Source organism: Rousettus aegyptiacus, unplaced genomic scaffold, assembly GCF_014176215.1.
Source record: "Rousettus aegyptiacus isolate mRouAeg1 unplaced genomic scaffold, mRouAeg1.p scaffold_m13_p_3, whole genome shotgun sequence".
Lineage (NCBI taxonomy): Eukaryota > Metazoa > Chordata > Mammalia > Chiroptera > Pteropodidae > Rousettus > Rousettus aegyptiacus.
The window spans coordinates 5883071-5892964 of NW_023416306.1; the positions used below are offsets into that span (position 1 = coordinate 5883071).

The 9894-nt window shown below is 58.7% G+C and overlaps 1 protein-coding gene and 1 non-coding gene across 2 annotated transcripts; one reads left to right on the forward strand and one right to left on the reverse strand.

Moving 5' to 3' along the window:
- Positions 1-477: 477 nt before the first annotated feature.
- Positions 478-692, reverse strand: LOC118601030. Its single transcript, XR_004950145.1, has one exon. It is a non-coding gene; the product is annotated as a small nucleolar RNA U3 (small nucleolar RNA).
- An 8493-nt stretch (positions 693-9185) lies between these two features.
- Positions 9186-9778, forward strand: LOC107500737. Its single transcript, XM_016126222.2, is given in 2 exon segments — positions 9186-9494; positions 9497-9778. Coding segments are annotated over 2 exon segments (591 nt in total).
- The last annotated feature ends 116 nt before the right edge of the window (positions 9779-9894 follow it).

A 9894-nucleotide genomic window follows, 5' to 3' on the forward strand; every position in this document is an offset into this window, starting at 1 on the left:
ACTTACCATCACAAAGCGGCAGACAAAGGGCCAGGGCTGAGAACGCGTCGGGCCTCTGCGCCTACTGCTCCCAGCACTGCTCACTTCTCTCCTGGGCTCTGCCTGGTGGACTGGGTGCCAGGGCCCGACCCTGGGCATGGCCGAGGAGAACTGCTGGAGACAGGGACCCAAGTGGGAATCAGGGGGACTGAGAGCTGCTTCCTGCTCCACCACCAATGTACTATGTGACCCCAATAAGTCCCCCACTCTGGGCCTCAGTTTCCCTATCCGTAACAAGGAAGTTAAACTATAAGGCCAAGAGCTCGTGGCTCTCTGATCTTGCAGTCGGAGGCCTTTCGATGGTGATAATGATGATGGTAATGATGATGGTGGTGATAAGTATTTACTGCTCCATGCAGAACACTTGGCAGATGCCCGGAGTTGCAACCACTAACCCTTTTCTGGTCTTCGCTCATTTTTTTTTAAACTACAACGGAGACCACTCAGACAGCAGCCCCTCCCGCTCACTCTCCCAAGGGAAGAGAAGAACAGTCGCCAGTGGAAACCATAGTGGCAGAAGCAACACGAAGCGCCGGCTTCACACGCGGGAGACGCCGCCACGCCTCCTCCTCGTGGTTTCCGGCCTTCTGCACGTTCGGAGAAATTTCTCCAGTAAGACACTATACAGAAATGGCTCCTAAAAGTCTAGTCTTCTCATCATCCCCTTTTAACATTCAGTCCTCATCAACCTCACGGAGCGGGCGCGCCCTTAACCCCAGTTTGGTTGGTAACGGAGGCTCAGAGAAGTCGAGTCACTTGTCCAGGCCCTCGCAGCGTGAAGGTGATAGAGCCGAGACGTGAGCGAGGCTGGTTCATTTCTGATCGCGCCGCGGTGGGGAGGAGGGAGGTGGTGAGGCAGCTGGACCCTGGTGAGCTCGGGGTGGGAGGGACTCTGCTCCCGAGCCAGAAGGCTATGAATAAATAAATGTCTGATTACCCCCAGGGGGAATTCCACCCTTGGAGCAGGTGCCTTTAAAAAATGAGATTGATTCTTGTCTGTGAGCAGAGGTTGGCCTGGGCAGACGCGCAGATGCAGGGGATTGGACACAATGACCTCTAGTGGAGAACTCCGAGGAATTAGAGGCAGGATAGGACATTTAAGGGCTCAGGGCCTGGAGCCAGGCTATGGGTTTGTCCATGGACACGTCCCTTCAACATCCTGCGCCTCGGTTTTCTCATCTGCAACACTGAACCTTGTAGGAGGGGGGCGGCCGCTCAGTGAGGTTTCGGGGGAGGGGGCCCTTAGAACAGCGGCACCTGACTCAGCGAGAGCTGCCTGTTTCTCTTCGTTAGGGTCCTGCCATCCAGGTCCCACGGCAGGGCCCCTCGAGGTGGGCACTTTGGGGACGATGTGGCATACAGTCAGCTGTTGCTCTTGCTCCCCGGGAAGTGGTTGGCTTTGATTATAGCATGACCCTGACAGCAAAGGGGGCCCGGTTCTTTGTGATCCATGAGACAAAGGCCAACCATGGCGTCCTAGAGACAGAGGGGATTGTGGCATCTCTGGTGCTTGGGCAGGGATTTCTCGGCCCTGGGCATGGTGCTTGGAGAGAGGACAGAAGGGGGAGGAGGCCCCGCGAGGTGCTGGCCCGAGTCTGCCCCACCCCCACCCCTGAAATCCAGAGGGACCAAACTGTATGTGGAGAGGGAAGGAGAGGTGACCGAGCGTGGTCCATAGCACAAACTGCACTGCCCTCGGCGTCTTAAGGGGGCCTGGTGGGTTTGAGTCCCTGCTCTGCCAACTGGCCCGTCACCCAGGATGAGTTGCTAGCTCTCTCCAAGCTCATCCCAAGTGCTCAAAGGAGACCACCGCAGGGATTTCTGGGATTCCACGAGTCCGATCCACAAGACGGCTTGGAATCCAGGAGGCCTAGACTCCAGCCCCTCCCGTCTCCCCTCCTCCCGACTTTACCTGCAGTTTCTGCAGCCATCCCTCCCTCCCCTCGGCTCTCTCACCAAACCGCCAGTGGCACAGGGACCCTGGACAGAGTGCGAGACGGCCCAACGGAAAATGTCAGCTTCTTGGGGCCTTGCGGAGTGCACAGGGGCCCCGGGGAGCCCCAGAAAGGACAGCCTCACCCTCCCTCACTGCCTGGCTGCGTGGTCAGAGGAGCACTCACCTGGGCAGGGCACCTTGGGGTCCCCCTCGGCCCAGGAGGCGGATGGCATTGCTGGGGCCGCCTCTGACAAAAGGTGACTTCCCCACCCAGTTCTTGCTGCTGCGAAGGGCTGGCTGGTCGGGCAGCCCTTAGATTTTCTTGGCATCTTCTGGGCAACAGGCTGGGGGTGGGGCAGTAGGGCGGAGAGAGATTCCTGGGAACGGGCGAGGTGTCTCCTATAGGGCATGTCCCCAGCCCCTCGACCCACTCCCTTTCTGGACACTGTGGGCCAAAGGTCCAGGAAGCCATGGCCCTCAGGGGTGGGAGAGGGTTGATCGGGGAGCTGAGATGAGCGCAGGGCCCCGCGGATCGCGCCCCCCCCCCCAGTGGGCCAGCGTGGCCGGCCTGCGGTGTTTGCTTTTCCTGTCTCTACACTGACTCCTTTCAGAGCAGTCCTTTCTCCACCCCCCGGCCAGCGAGCCAGGACACCAGGGCGAGAGATCACCACCCCCACCCTCCCTCCTTGCAAACCCCCTCCTGCCACCTTCATTCTGCGGGACCGTCAGCTTCGAGGCCTTCCTCGTTTCCAGGGGGGACTGCAGTAGCAGGGGCATTGCGGCGGACCCGCCCGGTGGAGAGGAAGGGAAGAGGGAAAACCAAATGGAGAAGAGGGTGGCGGGAAAAGAACACGAAGTGAGGCCGCGAAAGAGAAGAGCCAGCGGCATGTGGAAGGGGCTGGCGGGGAACAGGGCTCCTCATGGTGGAGACCCCGGGCAGAGGCGGGGCGGGGACAGGAGCCTCGGGGCAGAGGCTGGCACAGGAGGCAGGCAGCGCCTTTCCAGGCTGACCCAGGGCCTCGGGCCTGGTTCCGTGCCATCGAGGTGGGCAGGGCCTGTGGGGGACCCTGCGGCTGGGGGCTCCTGACTCCCCGCTGAAAACGACTTCTCCTCATCCTTGGGCCAGGGGCCAGGGGAAGGAGGGTGAAAAGTTTCCTCAAGTCAGAAGGCCATGGGGGAGGCATCTCGGGGGGTCCTGCTCTTTGCTCTCTCTGACTGTCACGTTGGTACATAAAGAGGGTAGAAAGGTCAGATGTGGCTTTTCAGGCCCGTGGGAAAAACTCTGCCCATTTCCCTAATCCATATTTATTGGTGTGAGACACTGGGCGGGGAGGAAGCCCCCCGCCCCCACCCGCTGCCCCGGCCAGGCCAGGTTAGCACTAAGAACAGGCTCCATGTCACCCAAATCCTACTCTTTGTCTCCAGATTGGCTCCAGAGTCCTCCCCCTACCCTCCTCCCCTCTGCTCTTCCCCCCCTTTGGGGTTGCCAAGCAACTGTGGAAGGGTAGCTGAGATATTTTCTTTATTACAAGCAAAAGCAAGACAGTATCATGGCCCCAGGAGGGGAACAGGGTGGGGGCCGGGGCGAGGGCGTCTTGTGCTCTAGGGGAACCTCCATACCTCTGTGTGCCTGGGCATGGGCAGTGGGGAGACGGGGCCTCGGAGCCCAAGAGAAGGTGGAGGATGGAACACAGTAGTGGTGGTGATGGCGGGCGGGGGGTGGCGGATACACAGACACCGATCCAGTCTACATAAGACTAAAAGAAGCGGTGCCAAGAGACCCAGGCCCCAGACCCGTACTTGTCACCTACCAGTTAGTTGTGCATTCTGGGCCAAAGGGTCCCTTCCATTCTCTGGGCTTAAGTTCTTCTCCCTTAATAAAATGGGGATAATGGCATGTATTATCTCATTTAATGCTCACGATAACCCTACGAGACGTTTATTTTTCCCATTTCACTGGTTAGGAAGCTGATGCTCAGAGATGTGAATTGATGTGCCCGGCAAGTAAGCGGTGAGATTCTCAAGCCCCGACTCTTTTTTTAATAACAGTTCGAGATGAAATTCACATGCCGTACGATTTGCCCATTTAAAATGTACCATTTAATGGTTTTTAGTGTATGCTTCATGTAGTTGTGCGATCATTATTACAATCGATTTTAGAACATTTTTATCATCCCAAAAAGAAGCCGTACTCATCAGCCTTCACTCCTCATTCCCCTCCACTTCCCCTCCCTCCAGCCCTCGGCAACCACTAATCTGCTTTTTGTCTCTATAGATTTTCCTATTTTGGATATTTCTATAAATGGAATCAGACAATATGTCTGAGTCCCAACTCTTAACTGCCAATGACTCCGACCTCCCTGGGTGCTGGGATAATAGAGTAAAAGGGGTCAGATCATGGGTAAAGACACGGGATGGCCTTTGCTGCTAAAACCTGGCCGTCACTCAGTAGCTCTGTACCTGGGGGAAGTCACTTCCTCTCTCTGAGCCTCAGGTCCTAGGTCTGCAAAATCGGAAGGGGAATGGCATCTGCCCCAAAGCTGTAGTGACCCCTGAAAAGTGCAAGCCCAGTGCCCACTCCCCAGTGCTTAATGCACAGCACTGTTAGCTCGGTGACAATGATCCAGGCATTTGCCGGTCTATACATCCCTTTACCCAGGCATTTAATACAAGGTAGCACCACCTTCTAAGGGTCAGGTGCTGTTCTAGGTGCTGGAGATAGGGCAGTGAACAGAATGTGCCTCCTGTTTACACCGGGCTGATAGGCGAGTGGAGAGACAAGGCAGCTGGTCAATCAGAGGCTTTCAGAGACTGATGTGTGGGTGAAGACGGCAGCACAGCGCGATAGGATGCAGCCCTTGAGGTGGGTGGAGGCGGCCGCTTCAGTTTGAAAGGCCGTCCTGCCCTGCCGTCGCCCCCCGTCTCATGGAGGGGGACGTCTTCTATAAACTGAGACATGCTATGCGGGGCAGAGGGGTTCTAAGGATCCCCTCTGAGTGGGGACAGTGGCCTGGCTTTGTCATCTTCTGAGACAGGGGATGTGTCAGGCTGTCAATTCATTTCTGCAGGCAGGCCAGTCGGCCGGTCACCAGAGCCCTGGCTACCCGTCGAGAACTCTCAGCGCAAATGGGACACCTGGAGCAGAGGGCGGGCGGGCCCTGGCCTGGGGAGGCACGCTGACGGTGGCAGAGCTCCTTCCTCTATCCCAAGCTTCGCGGCCAGGCGTCAGTGAAACCTGGACTAATGGCAACATTTGGGAACGGGACTCCAGCACAGAGGTGCAGCCTGACCGACCTTTTGCCTCAACTGCTCCCTGGGCAACTGCCTGCCATGGCCCGGGCCTCGGGTCTGCCTCTGAAGGGTCACGGCGGGAAGGAAGCTCCCTTCCAGCCTCCTTCCATGAGCCCCGCCCACAGCAATGCCTCTGGTTCCACATCTAGAACCTCAGCCGATTGGCTGCATCCCTGGACCCAGTCAACTCCATTCATTCATTTTTCATTAAAGTGTCTCAACACATTTTTCCACCTGTCCGTCCACCCACCATTCTTTTAATTATTACTCCGATAAGGTATTCATTCATTCATTCATTCGACAGACATTTACTGAGCATGTGCTTTGCACTATACACGGTATTTGGTCAAATGCCAGTTCTGGGGGAAGGCATGCTTAACTGGCAGTGTGGATGGCTTTGCTACCTTCTTCCTGAGACTCAGTGTTAATAAGGGAGGAGAGAGCAAAGGCTAGGAACAGTCGAATGCATGAATGACCCTGAACATGTGTCCTGTATGTGTGTATTAGATAACCAAACAACTTTACTGCAAATAAATAAGAGGTACTGGATCACCCCCCCCCCAATACCACAACGAGGAGACAGGCATGATGGCCCCATTTCACAGAACAGCTAAGGTTCAGTCTATTGGAATTCCTTTGCCCTGAAGGCCCAAGGCAATACTGTCTCTTCCAGTTGTCCCACAGTCTGCCAGCTGTTCATCTTCTATAATCCCAGAGAACTTTGCTAATGCTTCCTGTGGCTCTGCTTCTTCCATTGGCGCTGGCTGGGTATTTGTGCATCTGCCCATGTGTCCGCGAGATGGATACTTCTGGAGAGCTAGTATCGGACTCGGTTCATCTTTCTCTCCCCGCTCCCCGCAGCCTCCGGCATGCACGCAGTACCCCTCAGGTGCTCACTAAATGTTACTCATTGCCAAATGTCCCGCTTAAGGACACCGGGACTGTCAAGAACACAGTTTGGAACCGTGCTCTGCCATCACCTAAGCCCAGGCCACCATCAGCTCTCACCTGCGAACCAGCGGTAACCTAATGGGTCTCCTGTGGTCCAGCTCCCGCTATCCTCCCATCCCCCATCTCCCCCTCCTCCATTCCCTACATTGCTCTGCCCTGGCAAACCTTTAAAAATGTAAATCTGAACTTGGCAGACCTTTCAGGACCCCCACTGTGGTTAGGATAAAATCGGGAATACTCTCGGTGTCCTATAGGGCCAACCAAGCAGGGTCGCCTCAGCTTCATCTTGCACTTCCTCTCCCTGCCCCAGCCTCGCCAGATTTTTCCTCTCCAGAACTCAACGACTTCTTTTTTGCTTGTTAGGTTTGGAGAGCGCTGTTCCCTCTGCCTGGAACAGTGCCAGCACCGGCACCCCACCCATCTCCCACTGACCAGGGTGGCTCACCCCTCTACCCCCTGTGCCTCTCCTTCGGGGAATCCGCCCACTGCTGAGTCCCTGACTAGCACACAGTAGGCATTCTATAAAGATCTGTTCGATGATGACTGATGGTAGGACCCTTCTTGGCCCCTCGGTTTCCCCGAGGGTGAGGGTAAGGCAAATTAGCCCTTTCCTGCCCAGGACTGGCGGCCTTAGAGAGAGCCTCGACATGCCCTGGAGGCTGACCAGCCCTCCTCCAAGGGCGTAGCTGCCTGAAGCGGCCTGCGAGTTCTCCGCGAGTGCAGAGACCCTTCCATCGGGCCTTGTTCCCGCCAGGCTGGGGTGGAGCCGGGGCCAGATCCTGACTTATAAGGAGACACGGGGTGTTCTCCCGGGGGTCTCACGTTTGGACTATGACTACGTTGGTCTCCTGTATATCGGTGAAGTAAAGGCTGGGGAACTAGTGAGCAGCGGGTTCCACAGCTCTGGGTTCCAACTCTCTGTTCCGTTACACGTCGGCTGTGAACTAGAGACTTAACTGCCACCAATCTCAGTTTCTTCTTCTGTAAAATGGGGCCGATAACAGTACCTACTTCCCAAGGTTGTGAGGCGTCAACCGGCTACTCCCACCTTCGAAGCGCACAGTGCTCGCACAGAAAGCACTCGTAGTGGCCGATGTTGGTATCCGATGGAGCTGGATTAGCAGGGCTCCGTCTCTATGAACCCCCATTTGAAGCATTAACTCCCCAGAAACTATATTTCTTCAACTTTGCAAACACTCAGGTTTATGTGGTACATGTTTAAGTCACCGATGGATATTCAAGGATTGCTTGGGGATAGGGCCCTGTACTAGGCCTTAGCGGCACAAAGGTCAGTAGGACCCAGTCCCTATCTAAGTGATGAGAGTAGATACTTGGTAATCACAGTTCAGTGGGGCATGTGGTGAGGCGGCCCCACAGACTGAGAGAAGAGAGGATGGCAAGGCAAGGGGTGCTTTGGGGGCCTGGGGAACCCTGTGGCGCATGGAGGGCAGGAGGCACGGGAAGAATGACCGCACGCTTACCACCGGGGAATGAGATTCGCTGGGAAAGCTGCACTGAGCTCTGTGGGAGAGAAATCGAGTGTGGATCACCCAGTAGACAGAACCTTCTCTGCGCCAGACCGGGCAGGGGTGAGGCTGAGGGGCGCCTAGGAGCCAGACAGAGCCTCCGCCCTCCTGGGCCGGTGAGCGGAAGAGACAGGACAGCCTTACCCCATTCCACGCCCCTCTCCCCCACCCCTCCTCCCTCGCACGCCCCGCTAGAGCTGAGGTGTCCAGGACCCTGCTGGAGGCGTCCGGGGAATCAAGCGCTGGCTCTTGGTACCTCAGTCTGCAGATCCCCAGTGGGGGTGTGGTCACTGGAGATGGCATCTTCAGCCTGGGGCTCAGGGCTACATCCCCTCCCTTATGCTTCAGCAGAGCCTTTTAAGGGGGTGACCCTCTGACCTCCAGACTGTTCCCCCTCACCCTCCAGCTAGAAGCCCCTGGGGTAGGAGCTTAAGGAAGGAAGGCTCCAGAGGCCTCAGTTTAGATGTAGACAGGAGGCCAGGGTTGGGCCTCCAAAGACTCTGGAGTCCCCTGGGCACTCTAGGGGAGCTCAGCCAAGGCCAGGGGCCTGAGTCAGGTCCATGGGAGTGCAGAGCCGAGATGCGGGTGCCTGGTCCAGGAGGAAGGAGGGGGCCATGGGCCAAGGGTTCAGCGGAGGGAGCAGGCGGGGCACCCGAGTGTAGGACACAGGGTAGGAGTGGGAGGGTAAGGGGTCTGGCCAGTGCAGAGGGGGGGTGCCCCTGGGGAGGGGCACGCTATGTCTTTAAGAGCTGCCTGAGCGCAGGTTGCAGCTGCCTGGGCAGCCCGAGAGACAGCGGAGATTCATTACCAGCCGACACAATGACCATTGATGGCCCCGTGGCGTTATTCAAATCCAGTACCAATTGCAGCCGAGCCCCTTTCTCCGCGCCAGGCCCGTATTGTTGGAGCGGCCCACTAAAAGCCCGCCCCGGCCCCGAGCCGCCAGAGGCGCCCGCTCGGGTTCAGCCCTGCGCCTCGCCAGCCCGCCGGCTCCCGGCCCGGCTCCCCGGGCGCGGCAGGTGACCCGGCGGCGCATTCCAGCGCTCCCGTCCGCCCGGGCCACCGCCACCGCCGGCGCCCTGGCCGCAACTCAGCCGCAGGGAAGCAGAGAGCGCCCGAGCCGGTGCGTGCGCGGGGACGGCGGGGGCGGGGGACCCACGAGTCCAACAGCCCGGACCCTGGGCTCGGAAACGCCACCCGGCCTCGGGCCCCTGCTTTCCGGAATCCTGGCAAGCCCGGGGGAGCCCAGGCTGGGGGCGGGGAGCGGGGAGTTGGGGTTCCCCGGGCCCGAGGCGATTCCCCCGACCTGGGGCGGCGAACTGACCCAACACGGGCTACTCTAGGGGCCCGGGGCCGCGATCGAAGGAGACACACGCCAGGGGCGATGGGGATCCCGACACACGGTCGGGATCCGCGTGCTTGCGCGTCCACCTTACCGCGGGATGGGCGGCCACCGCCGAGCGTCTGCGAGGCAGTCGGACGCGCAGCTCCGGAGATCTCCTGGCCCGGCGCTCTTAAGGACCGAAGCGGAACCCAGAGACCGGGGCTGTGAACTCAGGGGCTTCGCCACTGATTGTCCAAACGCAATTCTTGTACGAGTCTGCGGCCAACCGAGAATTGTGGCTGGACATCTGTGGCTGAGCTCCGGGTGCAACAGGGGCGGGAGCCGCAGGGACCGAGCTCAGGCGGGCGAGACCCCTCGGTCGGGCGGCGGCCGGCTGGCCCCAGCGCCAGGATCGCGGCCCCCGCCAGAGGCGCGCAGAGGAGGGACGCGGGTCCCTGCCGCCAGCGCCGCCATCCTCATCTTCGTCGCCGCCGCCGTCCTCCTTCTCCTCCTCCTCTGCGGGTGACCAGTCCTGCTGGAGGGGTCCTCCAGTCGATCGCGTTGTTTTTCCTTTTCGCAAATTTCGGCTGGGAACGAAGCTGGTCCACGGCGGCGAGGCCGAATGTGGTCCAGGGTGCCCGCCCTCGGGCCGAGCCGCAGGAAGTCGGGGGCGAAAGATGCCGGCGGAATGCGCTCGCTACCTCGTTTTGAATTGGTTCTCACCTGTCCCCCACCAATACCCTCCAAACAAAAAGAGCCTAAACCGACCCTTAAATCGCCAATAAACCGACCCCTCCCGCCAGCCCCTCCAGAGGAACGGACGGGCT